We start from the raw sequence: 16,890 nt of genomic DNA on the forward strand, positions 1-16,890 counted from the left end.
CCATTAAAGATTACTGTATTATTGTTACATTTTAGAAGGAAAAAAAAAACTTAAATTCTTCTTCTCCAATATATTACTCTTTTGCAGTTTGTACAGTATCATATGGTACTTTCCTATTGATTGGGATTGACTATAAATAAGTTACTTCTCAATCAATAACTATTTATTTTTTTAAATTAAAATAGTTAAAGAATACGTTTAAGATATTTATTTTTTAAAATTAAAACTAAACAAGATGCTAAATATGGTGTCGTTCCTCCCATTCCATCTTAATCGTTCTGTTCTATCGCATCAATTGCAGGTCTTAAAATATTCACTGTGTTCTCTTCGCGTTACTCTTCCGAGGAACTGCGTGTCTTCTCGGGAACACTCTCCTTCCTAGAGGACGTGTAGCTTCTCGAGTACATCTATCTGCATGAGTGAACGTTGACTCCCGTCAATGTTGCAGAACCACCTCCTCCTCCCATGAAGGATGGTGCTGCCATCAACACTGCCTGCTCTTCCTTCTTGCCACAGACTTCACGAACTCAGCGTCCGATTAGTGCCACTTGTGCTAGTACGTTCGCAGAGCATGCTCTCGCCGGCACACGGTTGTCGACGCAGCCCAGAGAAGATCTGCACCCAGAACTCATGGCTCATCATAACCGAGAAGGATAAGGTTAGGGCTTCAGCTGCAGCGAGAGAGAGTAGAAATAGGATTGGTGCTGCCATCAACACTGCCTGCTCTTCCTTCTTGCCACAGACTTCACGAACTCAGCGTCCGATTAGTGCCACTTGTGCTAGTACGTTCGCAGAGCATCCTCTCGCCGGCACACGGTTGTCGACGCAGCCCAGAGAAGATCTGCACCCAGAACTCATGGCTCATCATAACCGAGAAGGATAAGGTTAGGGCTTCAGCTGCAGCGAGAGAGAGTAGAAATAGGATTGGATGTTCTATAGCTCAAAAGGCATGACTATTAAACCTCAAATGATGATGAAGATATGCTGTGGCATCATGTTCTATTGCTCGATATGATTATTAGACCTCACTTTTGATTCTTCCTCTTCTTAATTGACACGTCAAAAGAAAGAATTTGGATTTAGCAGATGTAGATATGCGGTCGACTTATTCAGGGGCGTCATCACTGCTGTGTCCTTTGATCGGTTGCCGGCGGTGAAAGATCAGAGTAGTGTTGAGAGCAGAAGAACTGTCTCCATGGAGTTGACCACACAGGTAGGTTTAGATACGCGTTTGGTGACACAGCTATGGGGGAAGAACATGAGGCCTGCATGATTAAGGACGGAATGTGTTACGACCTTCACACACGCTGCAAATCTGCAACCTGTGATGAGCAGCACTTCCTGGAAAAGGCATCTGATCTCGGATATTATCTCCATTTTTAGTGAGGACGAAGCAAAGAAAACTCTCTCAGTAGATCCACGTTTGGTACGTGTTGGCTCATCCAAACCTGAACTACCGGTATCCCCCACACCGTCCGCCATCCCTTCGATTACTTAGTCCCAACTTCCAAACCACTCATGACGATGATACCATCTTAATCCATTTGAACGCCTCCATGCTTCGTTTCATGCATACGATAGCATGTAGCTTAACACCCTTACCTACTTACTCTTACCTATATTTTTCTGCCACATGACCTGTATCAGCGATTCGTACCCCATGTCGCTTTCAGTTATCGTTCCTCTGCTATAAATAGAGTTATGAAGAGATGGGATCGAGTGGCACGACTGAAGGCACCGCTTAGTCCGCCGCTACGAAGCAACAGTGGAACGCCTCGCTTCTCCACAGCTCTTCTTGGGTGTTGGGGTCACGCACACGATATCCCCGTGGATACCGTAACAGCGCGCTGCTATTTCGCCGTTTAGTCGCCGTCCCCGCTATCCTTATAAGAAGAGGGGATAGCCGAGCGGTGCGATGACCCGATTCGTGGAGAAGATATCCTTGTTCGACCGGCGATCATCACCGATGGCGGAGGCCGAGGACATCGCCCGCGACGGCCTGCTCGTCTACCACCACCCCCTGGCACCCGCCACCACCGACGCCCAAGCGGTCACCCTCGGTCAGCTCTTCAAGCACGTCGGCGACGCCCACAGCGGAGAGGGGGACGACGGTGATGCGGCCCCGCCGCCCCATCATGTCCTTGAACTCGACGAATTCTCCGCCGGAGCCGGCGGAGGTGACCACTTGAGCTCCCGTCCACCCACTTTCGTGCTCGCCTTCACGAATCTCTCGTACAGCGTGAAGAGACCCAGGAAGATGTCCTTGTTCCAGAGGAACCGGCTCGCCACGGATCCTGTCGCCGCACTCGCGCCGCCGGAAGCGTTCTCGAGAACCAAGACGCTATTGAATTCCATCTCCGGCGAGGCGAGGGAAGGTGAGATCTTCGCGGTGCTGGGGGCGAGCGGCTCCGGCAAGTCCACCCTGATCGACGCGCTCGCGAACCGTATCGTGAGGGACAGCCTGCAGGGCTCCATCACCCTCAACGGCGAGAAACTCGATGGGCGGCTGCTGAAGGTGATCTCCGCCTACGTGATGCAGGACGACCTCCTGTACCCCATGCTCACCGTGGAGGAGACCTTGATGTTCTCCGCCGAGTTCCGGCTGCCCCGCTCGCTCTCTGTTTCGAAGAAGAAGAGCCGGGTGCAAGCGCTCATCGACCAGCTCGGCCTCCGGTCCGCCGCCAAGACCATCATCGGCGACGAGATCCACCGCGGCGTATCCGGAGGCGAGCGCCGGCGGGTGTCGATCGGCATCGACATCATCCACGACCCGATCATCCTCTTCCTTGACGAGCCCACGTCGGGACTCGACTCCACCAGCGCGTTCATGGTGGTCAAGGTGTTGCAGCGGATTGCTCACAGCGGGAGCATCGTGATCATGTCGGTGCACCAGCCGAGTTACCGGATCCTCTGCCTCCTGGATCGCCTGCTCTTCCTCTCCCGCGGCCAGACAGTGTACAGTGGACCGCCGGAGGGCCTTCACCGGTTCTTCTCCGACTTCGGCCACCCGATCCCGGATAACGAGAACCCCACCGAGTTCGCGCTCGACCTCATCCGGGAGCTCGAGGGCACTCCGGCCGGTGCAAGGTCCCTCGTCGAGTTCAACAAGTCGCGCCAGGACGAACAACCGGCCCTGGTCCCTGCCGCAAGGTCATCTCTCTCTCTGAACGATGCCATCGGCGCCAGCATCTCGCGCGGCAAGCTCGTGTCGGGCACGACCGAGGGGACGACGTCGGCCTCGTCGGTCCAGAAGTACGCCAATCCATTCTGGATCGAGATGGGCGTGCTCACCAAGCGATCCTTCACCAACACGAAGCGGATGCCGGAGCTGTTCGCTATCCGCCTCGCCGCGGTGCTCCTCACCGGATTCATCCTGGCCACCATCTTCTGGCGCCTCGACAACTCGCCCAAGGGCGTTCAGGAACGGCTCGGATTCTTCGCCATAGCCATGTCCACCATGTTCTATACGTGCGCCGACGCACTCCCCATCTTCCTCCAGGAGCGCAATATCTTCATGAGGGAGACAGCCTACAACGCCTACCGCCGCTCGTCTTACGTCCTCTCGCACGCCATCGTCGGCTTCCCGCCGCTGATCCTCCTCTCCGTCGCCTTCGCCTTGACCACCTACTTCGCCGTCGGCCTGGCGGGGGGCATGCAGGGCTTCGTCTTCTTCGTGCTGATCATCCTGGCCTCGTTCTGGGCGGGGAGCGGGTTCGTGACGTTCCTCTCCGGCGTGGTGACACACGTCATGTTAGGCTACACCGTCGTCGTCGCGATCCTGGCCTACTTCCTGCTCTTCAGTGGCTTCTTCATCAACAGAGACCGCATCCACGACTACTGGATCTGGTTCCACTACCTATCCCTGGTCAAGTACCCCTACGAAGCAGTGATGCAGAACGAGTTCGACGACCGGCACAAGTGCTTCGTCAGAGGCGTTCAGATGTTCGACAACACGCCGCTAGGGGTCTTGCCGGACGCGATCAAGCTGAGGGTGCTCAAATCCATGAGCAACTCCTTAGGGGTGAACATAACCAGCCGCACATGCATCACCACCGGCACCGACATACTGAAGCAGCAGAGCATCACTCAGCTCAGCAAGTGGGACTGCCTGTGGGTGACAGTGGCATGGGGATTCCTGTTCAGGTTCCTCTTCTACATCAGCCTCCTGCTGGGGAGCCGGAACAAGAGGAGGTAAAGCGACAGAGCGAGAGCTACAGCACTGCGACTATCTCCTTTTGTATGAAGCTTCTCTTTCTTCTTCTTCTTCTTTTTTTTTGTTGTGTTAATGTTGGAGATGAACTAATTGTGATCTGTAAGTTAAATATCCACATCTTCTCCCTCTTCTACTACTTTGTTCACGGTTGTTCCTTTAGTTCTTCGATCTCCTCGGCGCTACAGATGATGGTTTGTTGGATCACGGCGGCTTTGTGGGCATGGACAGCTAAGATTCTGGTGATCTGCCGTGCTTTCGTGCAGGAGACATTCCTCGTTGAACTATCCCGTACGACTTGGCTGCATTATGGAATGTTTGTGGTGTTCTCGACTGGGATGATTCTGAGTACATTGAATGTGGTGTGGATTATTTATGACGATTTTGTTGGCAGTGGTTCGCCGGTCCACTGTAGTGACAGTTGAGACAGTTGGCTGGCGGCTTATCTCTCCCCGCTGCCATCAACGGCGTTCAAACCCGTCTCTCACCGACTCCAACTAATGGCACCAAACGCGCGTCTTCCTCCCATTCTTTAAGCGTGCATTGAGAACGAAGAGATTGGGAAGTCAGACACTCAACATGAGCTTCTACCTCATCTCTTTCCCTTAAATAAAGCATCACATTGACCTCACCCGCTCTAGCAATAGAGGGTTGATCGTTCCTATTTAACCCTATGACTGGACATGTCATAGGGTCAAAGTCAAAATGTCCAGTACCACAAGTGTGGGTTAAACCCAAGCCTACTGGGTCGCAGACCGAGCCACATTGGGCTGTACATTGGGCTGTGACAGTAAAGCCCACTTAGATAGAGATGTGAGTCATCAAGTATTGCAGGACTTTGCTGGCCTACGTACATGCATACACGTGTGTATGCGCGTGTGGCCCAGGCGACAGGGATCGGGAGGCGCTTTCCAACGCATCCTGGCCTTCCGTTACGTTTTGTGTGGTCCTTCCTCCTTCGCCACACGAGCGCGCATCAAGCGACGTGCCCTCCGCGGCCGCGAGCCATCGCGCAATCAGACGGCTCAGAAAAGGTTACGACGGACGCACGCACGCGAAAAAGAAAAGAAAAAGAAAAAACACGTGGCACCAATTGCGTATTCCCGACCCGGAAGGGGAAGAAGCGGTCGGGGCCCCACGTGTGCTGTAGATCTCGTGCTGTCCCTCGTAAATTCTCGCACGGACACGACTGATAACAATAGGGCAGACCACCACTTACAGGATCTACCAGTCTCATAATTTATTCTCTCTCATCTTTGTCATGTTCGAGTCGCAGCCACCACTTACTTCCCCATTACCCTTAAAGCTTGAAAGCTAAGACCCACTATTTTCTCTCTCTAACACTAGCAAGAAAATTAAAATATAAAGCCCACTACACGAGAACTCTTTAACTCCATGAAGCTTTTGCCACAAAAGAAATAAATCTTGAAGGGAGAAGGAACAAAAGAGGGGGAACTATCTAGGCCAACCATGGGTTTTCCATCTGTTCCAGGGTATTTAGATCAACCTAACTGGAACCAGGTGAGTGCTCCTCCTCCTCTTCCTCTTCCCCTTCATCTCTTTTCCTCATATTTGTTCGTTTCTCCGATTCCTTCTGCTTCCAAATGGTATAAGAAACTAAAAGATTCTCACACTTGTGCGATACCAGTGACAATAATTCTTGCTTTGTCCCTCTCTTACCTTGTTGTAATTACTGAAGCAGCAAGCTCATCAGCAGGTGAGCAGCAGCGGTGTGACGTGCCAGCTTCCGCCATTAATGGCAGCTCCGCAGACTGAAGGTGGGATGGTTGACTCGATCAGGCTTGGATCGATGGCGGACCGAGCTCGGCTCGCAAAGGTCCCTCAGCCGGAGCCAGGGCAGAAGTGCCCGCGCTGTGACTCCACCAACACCAAATTCTGTTACTTCAACAACTACTCCTTGTCGCAGCCCCGGCATTTCTGCAAGACATGCCGACGTTACTGGACGCGCGGCGGCGCCCTCCGCAACGTCCCCGTCGGCGGCGGCTGCCGCCGCAACAGGAGGACCAAGTCCACCGCTGGTAGCTCCTCGAAGTTCTCGACTACGGCCACTCAGACTGGAGCCTCCTCCTCCTCCTCCTCCCCGGCCACATCATCCGGCTTAGGTGGTGCAACAACATCCCACGTCCCGTTCCCTTCGCATCTGCCATTCATGGCCTCGTTGCACCCGCTTCCGGACTTCACGTCGACTAACTTCGCGATGAGCTTCTCCAGCATCCAACCCGCAAACACAATGGAGTATCAGCTGGGAGGGAGCAGCAGTAGCAGGGGTCCCTTCGATGGCTTTGGATTAGAGACTCTCAGGCTTCAGCAGATACAGCAGTTTCCATTACCAGGAGGACTGGAACTTCCGCAGCCGCCGCCAGCGGCAGCTGGTGAAGGCAGTGGGCTTCTTGAGGGGTTCATTACAGGGCAAGCTCAAACGAGACGACCGAATTCCGGGCTCATAACTCAGCTGGCGAAGATGGAGGACAGCCAACAACTGCTTGATCTCCCAGGGCGTTACCTTAATGCTTCCCGCAACGATCAATTCTGGAGTGGCAGCAGTGGCGGAGGCAGCAGCAGCGGCGCGGGCGGATGGGCGACGGATCTCTCAGGATTCAACTCCTCATCTGGAAGTATCTTGTGATCGTATGGTTCCCATGATTACGTTCTAACATGGAAGCTCAGTTTTTTACAATGGCTTCGAAGGGGCCTGCTTGACCGGAGAAGGAAGGATGAAGCAGTAGACTAATTACTGCAAGCCCGTATGATCTCTGATATGGTTTGTGGTGTCATGTTACTACTACACGCATCAAATCAAATGGTAGGCAGGCTTCTTCTTTCGGATTGTTAGGGTTGGTGCTTTGCCTGTGTTATAATGGGCTGTATGTTACAACACTATGGTCGGAGATATTTGATGGATCGGTTGGTGGCATGTCTGACTTTTAAGAAATCGTTGTGAGGGATTTATATGAACAATGTATATATCTACTTCATTTCTCAAAAGTTTAGGCATTCCCTAAATTTGCGATATGAGAATATTTAGTGTCATCATTTTTCATCCTTTTGTCTCTCTTTAATGTTATTGTGTTCCCTATGGACTGCAAAATTTTTGCAACTTAGACATGTAGATGATCTCTACTGCCAAGAAAATTTTGATCGAGAGGATCTCTTCTTCAAGTTTTAGGTTTACATATCATGCTTTTACATGCAGCACTTCAATTCTTTTCAGCTCTTTGGTGTGATTCCATGCAGATTAAAGCTCTCACCAAGCATTACTCATCATCTTTTGAGACATTACAAGGTAGAACAGCTTTTGACCCACACTCCACGCATGCATCAGTGTAGTGTGTCTCCATGCCTTGCCATGCTTGTGCTTGTGCACAACCTTACATCTCCAATACTGATATTTAACTACAACTTGTTGCATAGTGTTGTATATCAGCAAGTGATAGTTTCTAGCTTAATCGAGTTCTGATTTCCATAAAGTTGCTAGTATATAAATGCATTGATATCCTTGTAAGACTAGTCATTTTAAATAAGCTGCTATATGTTCCTAAAATGACTGCTATTACTGTCTTTAATCTAGCTTATGCGCATGTGCATTTATGGATCCATGAACGAACATCAAGATAGGAGACAAAGAGACAACCTCTTTATTTGCTCAGTTTGTAGTTGGATTTGATTGGGACTCTTCCTCGGAATCATCTCCCTCTCTCTCTATCTCTCACTCCTCCCCTCGTCTTTAATATGATTGTCCTATTATTTCTACACATGTATACGTGTAAGTGGACTGTGCTATGGAACAACACAGAAGAGCCAAGATCTCACTAAAGCCCATGCATCCCACCAAAAATTCGTTGAGAAAACTTATGACCAAGGCTGGTCGTAGAAGAACACTCACTCATGCCAAGGAGTTAGAGGAAGAGGAGAGAGCGATAGAGTAAATTTCGGGAAAAAGTGAAATGGCTAAAAGCAACCATGTCCTATTTCTTACGAAAGCTCCATGCTTTAGGGAATCTGGGTTTTCGTCTCTTTCCCAAAGACCAATGCCGTCTCTTCCCATCTCTTCTTAGCTCTTAAGAGAATAAAGTTACTCTGAGGCTATGTACAGATAAAAAGGAAAAGAGAGAGACCGTTGTCAGATGGAGGTGTGACAGTAGAAGATTGAAACATGAGAAAGGAGAGAAAGAAGGCAAAGCAAAGGGCGTATGTGTACACTGTGTAAGGGGGCTCGGAAATCCATGCATACGATGGTGTATGGTACTGTTATGATGGTGTGGGGGTTGCACACACACATACCTGAGAGAGAGGTGTTCTTCTCTTTTGGGGAGCAGGCGAGGGGGCAACTTTAGCTTTATGAGTTGGCCCTCTCTTGCTTGGTGAAAGAGGATATTCCTCACTTTGCCTCACATGAGCCCAATCATGCATGCTTATAACTAATATATACTCATCTGCCATCCCATAGATACAGATTGGTAAGAAGATGCTAGGCAGATCTTCCTCTATGATTTCGCTGCTTGTACCATCTGCTGAATTGCATGTGGAAATGTTAAATAAGAAAAGGTCAAGGTAAAAAGAAAGAAGAAAGTGACTCATGCCTCGAATTCAAAATTATCTATAGGAAGCAGAAGCATGGGGAGAATATATATCAAAGGGGTCTCTGAAAGTTCCTATATGATCTGCCCGTCAAAGATCCATGTAACACGGATTTTAAAATCATGAGCCACATGATTGATTAAGAAAAAGGCTTTCACAAGGTATGATTTCTTTCTAGTTGTGAGCATTTCGGAAGAGATACATCTTGAAGAAATACAACATCACTCAGAACCTTTAGCCATACACCAACCCGAATCCAATCAAATAATATTATGGCACACCTGCAAAAGAATATGTTTCAAACTCTAGTCTGATAAACCAGTGTCTAAAAGTCTAGTAAAGGGTTTAGCTTTCTGCTGGCAACTATATGCTGAGGGACATATGACACCTTACTTAATAGTTTCTACTGCTTTTCAAGCATCATGAACTCTCCTATTCTAGCTTCGGTAATTGTACACTAAAATCCATCAGCTCACTAGAAAATGCTTTGATTTGGGGGGATGAATCACACTCTTGGAACAAATATGAATAGTAGTAGCACGATGCAAGTCATCTGCCAGCTGGATGATATGTTCCGGTTTTGACATTAAGACAGACAATATATGATCCATATCAATAAAAAACTTGATAAATATCTGAACAAGAACAAGAATGCATCATGATATATGATGCATGTGCATAACCTCATGTATGAAACAACATCATCTTATTAAAAATGACCACAATCTATTCTATCAAAAAAAATTCTGATCCATCAGATTTCAACCAATTGATGTTCAACAACTTAGTTTCCTAAGAGTGATTTGCTTAGTAAAATCATAAATTGCATCCCTGAAAAGGCATAAGATTTGACTCTTATATATTTGTTCTACTTCCTATAACACATCAAGAAACAATGGAAAGGTTCTATTTTATATTTTAATCGACGCATATTGTCACTCTGCACCATTTAGATGTGAGTCTCCATCTATTCTGTCTGAAGTCTAAATTTATGCTCGTCTTTGACCATTCTACATGTACTGTTGCTTATCTAATGATGTATGAACAGAATAGCACTGCCAGAGGCAAAAGGAAGGCAAGGCAACTAAAAATATTTCAGAAAAATACATCTTAACTACTAAAGCATGCAGAATAAGATGGGCTACGCACCTAGCAAAGCTCTTCTGTCATTGTTGATTTGATAGTGGAATCTTGGATAGTTGGGGTTGCTTTGAAGGAGCCTTCACAGTGATGAGGACAGGGTGTGAGGGTTTTTGGAAGATGATGGGATGTCTGAGCTTTTCCTTTTGTTTATCTGCGTGATGCTTGGTTTTATGTGCATCATCCCTCACTAAACCAAGCAGGAACTGTTTATTTTAATGATTCTTCATTCTAAATGCATCATCTTCCACTAACCTACAGGAGGAAGGATTTTGTGAGGGCCAGGCATGGATGTTTCCAATCCATCCATGCTGGTTGTAGGAATGAAAACTTACATGTAACATGGTGCATGCTGATCTGATTAATCTGGTCTATTTTTCTAGCTATTGTCTAAATCCATATTTTCAAGCAAGAAAAGGTGGACTATGCTCCTAAATCAGACGGAGAAATTTACATCGAATCTAGTCAGGGATCAACAAGAGCTCCTTGAAGGCAATAGCACATCAGAGTCAAAAAGATAAAGTAGACAGGGAGCAGCAGATAAGCATACCCTTTATTATTGCACACTGCTGTTGATTGCCAGTTGCCTTTGTAAAGCTACATATGCTTGTAGCCGCTGTTGCTTTGTCTGTTTCCCCCAAAGCGTAAGTCTGCTCCAAAATGACTAGAATTAGCTCTTTCTACAGGGCAAGGGTCCTCTCCATTTAATGGATATTTATATTGGCAATGGGCCGCCGAGAATCAAAGTGATGCACAGCCCACCACAACTTCATGGTAACTATCACTAATGGTTGATTTACACTTGCTAATTCCTGTTAATTACATAAAAACCTACAATATATATGGCAGAATATAAATGGCAATTACATGATCAAGCTTAAGCGATATTTACCTTGACTGATGAATTAACTTGTGGGCGATCATGAATGGAACTCTGGAACAGTGCTTTCCACTGTTCCAACTGCTGTTATATCTTGGACAAAGAAGTCAGAAGTTCTTATCATTTCATCACATTGCTGCAGTTTCGAAGCAACTGTCTGACTTAAAAAAGAAAGATGATAATGGCCAGGCAGAAGTTCTTATCATTGCATCACATTGCTGCAGTTTCGGTATCAGGAAGCAACTGTCACTGGCAATCATGAGCCTCAGGACACAGATAAAATTACATAATGAATTTTGATCTGTCAATATCCAAAAATGAACATGCTCATCATTATTTTTGCGAGAAACCATCTGAGGTAAATAAAGGAAGAGTGAGGCATGGAAAACATGAGAATTGCCCTTTCTTTTAAGAATCCTAGCAGACGGGCAAGTGATAATGGCCAGGCAGTAGTGCTCTGCACCCTTGGATCAAAAAGAAGAATATATAGCTCAATTCTTACCATTTATCATTGTCAGTTACATGTTCCTTCCAGCAACACATGAATGATTCATGGAGATGTTTATCAGCAAGCTAGCTGACCATATCTCAGCTTTTTCCGTAAGTACTTTCCATTACAAAAGGATATCACTTCTTCTTTACAGTCGCCCTCTTCCCTCTCCAAAAAAATTGATTAGCAGCTTCGTGTCATCCAGAGTATTATGATTTGATAGAACTTGTAAGAAAGCAACATTGAGTTACATCTTATAACGACTGTTTTACTTAGTGAAGACCATTGACAACACCTGGACGATACTCTCCAATTCCAAGAAGATCCTAAGCAAAATAAGCTCTTGTTAATTAGAATTGGAAATAATGGACTCAGCCACTAATCATCACATTTTTGAAGTATTTATTACTGATAAAACAGTAACCTAGTGTTTTCTTGAAGTCCCACCTTTTTATAACTAATGGAGTGACAATTTTACAAGGAGAAACAAAAAGGGAAAACAGAAATTGTTTGAGCTAAGATGTGAAAACAAGGATCAAAACTCATTCCAGATGTGAAAGCACTCAATATATGGATTCTAATTCTAAGTAAAGATACTACTGAGTTACTATTTCTTTTTCTTTTTGGTTGACTACAAGTTTATGCAACCAGTTTATTCACATACTTATTCCACACTTTCATCAGTTGAACCTTCATACTAAGTTATCATCACATAACTGTTAAACTAATTGTGGCAATGACAGGATGAGTGATAAACCAGGAATTGCCAAGCATGTATACTGAAAATAGCAAGGTGCTTACTTGGCAAGCTTTATTTTTAGCTCGAGTTTCAGCTGTACTAGGAATGTCATGGTTTGATTTCAAAAACTTCTTCTCACGCCGGTCACATGATCCCCAGCCATCTGCGAACCTGCCACATCTAGAATCAAGAACAGGGGAGAGGACATCAAGACTAAGAACAGGATTGATGAATCAAACAAAGTACAAGCCAGTGAAATAGTTAGTTTCTTGGGACAGGACATACTGCATATATGCACGAACAACAAATTCAGCACGCTGAACATTCCTGTTCTCATCAAACTCAATGGACTTGTCTCTAATTTCAAATGAGAGATTGAAGAAAAATGAAATCTTTCTCCATCCTGAAAAAAAGATGAGATTAAAATTGTTAGAGATATGATAAGAAGCCTAGTTAAAATAACTAAAGGAAATTCCGTCTACCTGACTTCTTAATAAAAGGATTCCCGTGTATCATGGTGTAGTCGGATTTTTCTAAAATCTGGAATAAAAAAATATACAGAAAGTAAGTATTTAGAAGCAATAGTTACAGTGTGAGCAACTGCCATTTCTCATAGTTAAAAAGATTAATCCTGAAATATTAGACTCGTAGCACCGACGGGGTTTTGAAAGCCTAGCTTGGAAAGAAAGATTAGACCTTCAAATTAAGGTAATTCTAATTTGATTTTGATGTAGCATTTGTAGTTCTATGCCATTGTCATCGAGTCATCGACACTGACACATACACAAGAAAAGTAAATCAATTAATTCCTTAGTGATCAGGAACAACTTAGGTATGTAGTTGAAAACCGAGACGTACTACGATCAGCTAAAGCATACAACTACCGAAGAGATCGTTCAATCAGAAGCAAAGATGATAGCAAGAAAAATCTAGAACAAGACGTGCCATCTCGATGTAAGGAAGAGCAAGAAGAAAGAAACAAGAATTTACCGCCATTGCTGTGTTCTGGTAGTGCTTAAACGAAGACACCGAAGGGAACCGGCCACCCAAGCTGTGGCTCATGTTCTCCTTTTCCTCACTCTTCCATCCCTCAGGAGGTGGGCTCTCCACCACCGGACTCCCCGACTTCGCCACGAACCTTGCCTGATCCGGCGACCGATAAGACGGTGACGAGACTGCCACCACCGGCGGCCGCTGCGGATGCCTGACGACGACCATCCGGCGCTCGTCTACCACCGTCCCAGATTCCACGAACCTCGCCATCTTGCGAGGCCGGAGATGGTCCCAGTGCTCCTCCTGCACCACCTCCCCGTCCGCCGGAACCCTAGCCACCTCGCCTGTCACGCGCAGTTGCCTAGGGTTTCTGAACGACTTCGATCCCATCGGAGACGGGCTAAAGGCGAGGGGGTTGGGGTTCTTGAGGGGGAGGTGGGGATTCCGGGATCGTGAGGCGGCAGCGGTGTCGATCACGGCCCAGAGCTCGGCGTCGTCGAGATCGGGATCGTCCATGGGGAAGTGGAGGCCGGAGGGCGGAGCCCCGGCCGACATATGCGGCTGTGGGGACAGCGGAAGAGTTGAGCGATCGCGGAGGCGGCGGGCGTTTTCGAATTTGAAACAGGAGGGCGAGGCGGTCACATTCGCTCAAACCTTGGCTTTACCCGTCCTAGAATTGGGAAGAGATCTGATCCGACGGTCGAGATTTCTCGATCATCAGATTAAAGAACATCAGAACCGCGCATCAACTCTTATTATTCGCAAATGCCTCTCGGTAATTGTTATTTTCATAATAGGTCGTAAAACAAACCTCTTCGGATATTACTATTTGTAATTTTTTTACTATATGTAATATTTATTTATATTTTTAATGATGAAATCAATATGCTTGAGTGAGGTTGGATGATGTCGATGGACAACAGCGATATCGATAACGAACAAAGATACATTAGAATTAGTAATGAATAGTATTCATAACGAGGAGAGTTCGTATCGACATTAAAATAAGAGATTATAGAAGAAGAAAAAAATAAAAAATAAAATCGATAATACTTAAATTGTAAATAATTTATTATTTTTAAAGAGATTATGGTTAGTAAAGATTATTAATAGTAAAAAGGAAGCATGAATAATAAACTTCTCACTAATTTCATTTATATATATTTTTAATAATATAATATGAGTACTAAGTGCTAACCACTCTGCTATCGTTTCCTAATCTTCATTTAAACGAGTTATGGTGAATATCCCAAATCACCAACTAAACATGATTGACTTTGACCTGTTTAGCACTGACTAGAAGGCACCAACGACACAAGAATCTTTGATCGTCTCGTCCTTTAATGAGACAGGATTTAGTTTTGACCTCTTGGCTTTGACCACAACAAGGCATCGAGATCTCCTCCCCATCTCCCAACCTTATCTCCACAGCGCACCGTCGACATGTTCTTTGTCATGGAGCTCACGGACGACGACGGAGTCGGCAGGAGTACCAAGCCAAGAGAGTCAAAGTGGGGGCTGTCTGCCTCGCCTAACCAAGCGCAGCAGAAGCATGGAGGAAGAGGCCGAGTTCTCTCACATCGAGACAGAGCTCTCATGCATGCAGCTGCGCCCACCAGTACTGTCTAGCTTTCATCTGTGATTTCAACGATGGCCTGTTCATGCATGATATCGACTACTACTGCACCACAGGCAAATGGGCGGATGGCAACGAACTTAATGTAGATGGAGAGTTTGGGGATCAACAGATGCTGCTCTTGAATTATTTCTGCTGCTTGTTTCGATCCTGGCTTCAACATCAGTGGTCTTTCAGGTCATCCTCGTGAGGTGGGCCTGCAAGATGATTCAATCATTCGAGGCCGAGACTGCTGCTGCAAGTGGCAGCCCTCCCTTTGACATCTCTGCTCATTCTTCTTCCTTCCCAAGGAAAAGACAATGCAGAAGAAGACACACAAAAGTAACAAAGTCTAAGCTTTTCTTTTCCCGCAGATTAAACTACATTACTTGCCAATTCCGAATAATTCTACATAAATATAATTTCATAATGTGAGAGTCACGGGATGAGATTCGTGATGTGCTAGTGGGAAAGCTTTGCCACTGCTCTTCCACAACCATTCTTTTGTTGCTATCTAACCATGTCATTAATCTATTAGGCTCATGCTTGACTTCTTGAGTTGTCTGGGGTCGTCTTCACACTGGTGCAAACAATTCCCAAGTCAGAAAGCAATGGCTTGGCTAGTATACCACCCCTTGAGCATATCGAATGGGTGCGTCATTGGTTCTTACTAATACGAGGCAGAGGGACGTTGCATATGTGATCTTATTTAATTAAATAAAAAATATACTATAAATATGGTTAGATTTTAATTAGGCTTATAGGTTAATAATTTTTTTTAATTATAATAAAATTTCTTATTGGGATGACTTTGATGAAAGAGTCTTCCCTAATTATTTATTCTAGATCCTTTGTTATCTTCCAGAAACGTAGGGACTACAGAAGACATATTATATATCTATTCTTATCTTCACTCAATCCTTATTTTTACTTGTATAGTAGTCTTACGAAGAATAGGAAGAAGAGAGAAGACGAGTCTAGTTCTATATAATTGCTTCTTTCGAATTAAATGTTTGTGCATTTGTAAATTGAGAAGAAAAGTATTATATCGAAAGGTATATATCTTGATCTTGATCTACTGTTATTTGATTTTGATTCAGGCATTAATTTTTTTTATATAATAATAATATGATTAAAATTTTTATGCTTACAATTGGTATCAGAGCCTGTTTTGAAATCAAGTACCATAGATCATAAAAGCATTAGATATGTTTTGTGTTATCATCCTTTATTTGCGAAGGGTGATCTAATCTATTTTGTTTATCCCGTTCACATTAGTCGTATGCTTGTGAGCAATGGAGGATGTTGTCAGACCATGGTCAGAGGGCTACCATGGGCAACTTGCGACAACAACACTATGAAAGGTTTGCTGGTCATTGGCCCTACCATAGGTGGAGACACTGTTGCAGTTAGCATCATAGCAAAAGAGTGATAACCCTATTTAGTACGTCACATTAGAGCATAATGGCATTGTTATGTGTACTGATGATGCTACGATCAGTGACTACATGACATGATGACACGATGACACGATAAAAGGGTAGCGACCATAAGATCATGACAGAATAGAGGTGTTGTATAGGGATAGATTACCATGGGAGAGAGTCACGATAATGGTCGAGCCCAACCAAATGGCTACTATTAGCTATTGGTTGAAATGATAGGTTTGAAAGGATTATATAAAGTTTGAAAGGAATATATATAGTTTGAAATGATAAGTTTTTCATATGCTGATTCTGTAAATTACCTCGATAATAGGATATTTATTATATGATTTATATTAATTGAAGGGATAATTTTAAGAATAGTATAATATAAATTATATTATAAAAAATAAAAATTAATTTTATCGTATGCTTTGAGGCTACTAATTAAGCTTTATGATTGTGAAATTTTATCTCAAGAGACTTGGAGTAAAAGACTAATAATGTTATGACACATAAAAGAAAGTATGACATTAATAATATATAATTATTATGATTTATATTAATAATGAGACTTAACATAGTATTATTATATTTATTTAACTTATTAGATTATTTTATAATTTCATGATCATGTATAAAATACTTTTCAAAATTTTTAGAATCTAATTAGATAAAAATATTTTTAAATATTTTTTAAAATTTTATTTATTATGATTTTAATTTTGTTTATATCTTATCAAGTAAATGCATCAAGAATGTTAGATTATGTTGTCCTATCTATTTGATTAGATATATTA

The 16,890-nt window shown here is 44.5% G+C and overlaps 3 protein-coding genes and 1 pseudogene across 5 annotated transcripts; 2 read left to right on the plus strand and 2 right to left on the minus strand.

The window, feature by feature from the left end:
* Positions 1-332: 332 nt before the first annotated feature.
* On the minus strand, positions 333-858 carry LOC135645667 (uncharacterized; annotated as a pseudogene).
* Positions 859-1,723: 865 nt separating this feature from the next.
* On the plus strand, positions 1,724-4,332 carry LOC135645313 (ABC transporter G family member 5-like). The gene has a single exon (XM_065163581.1). The coding sequence runs from the start codon at positions 1,916-1,918 to the stop codon at positions 4,193-4,195; it is 2,280 nt and encodes a 759-aa protein (XP_065019653.1). The 5' UTR covers positions 1,724-1,915; the 3' UTR covers positions 4,196-4,332.
* A 1,280-nt stretch (positions 4,333-5,612) lies between these two features.
* LOC135644519 (dof zinc finger protein DOF3.6-like) lies at positions 5,613-7,328 on the plus strand. 3 transcript variants are annotated; one of them, XM_065162158.1, is made up of 2 exons: positions 5,613-5,731; positions 5,925-7,328. In XM_065162158.1, the coding sequence occupies exons 1-2, from the start codon at positions 5,681-5,683 to the stop codon at positions 6,855-6,857; spliced, it is 984 nt and encodes a 327-aa protein (XP_065018230.1). In that variant the 5' UTR covers positions 5,613-5,680; the 3' UTR covers positions 6,858-7,328. The 3 variants fall into 3 exon arrangements, with proteins under 3 accessions (XP_065018230.1, XP_065018231.1, XP_065018229.1); XM_065162159.1 differs by having other exon boundaries at positions 5,928-7,328; XM_065162157.1 differs by having other exon boundaries at positions 5,913-7,327.
* A 3,580-nt stretch (positions 7,329-10,908) lies between these two features.
* Positions 10,909-13,668, minus strand: LOC135644744 (uncharacterized). The gene is made up of 5 exons (XM_065162617.1): positions 13,049-13,668; positions 12,541-12,598; positions 12,344-12,461; positions 12,121-12,238; positions 10,909-11,645 (listed from the first exon to the last, which is right to left on the minus strand). The coding sequence occupies exons 1-5, from the start codon at positions 13,604-13,606 to the stop codon at positions 11,592-11,594; spliced, it is 906 nt and encodes a 301-aa protein (XP_065018689.1). The 5' UTR covers positions 13,607-13,668; the 3' UTR covers positions 10,909-11,591.
* Between the last annotated feature and the right edge of the window lie 3,222 nt (positions 13,669-16,890).

Source organism: Musa acuminata, chromosome BXJ3-8 (assembly GCF_036884655.1).
Source record: "Musa acuminata AAA Group cultivar baxijiao chromosome BXJ3-8, Cavendish_Baxijiao_AAA, whole genome shotgun sequence".
Classification (NCBI taxonomy): Eukaryota; Viridiplantae; Streptophyta; class Magnoliopsida; order Zingiberales; family Musaceae; genus Musa; species Musa acuminata.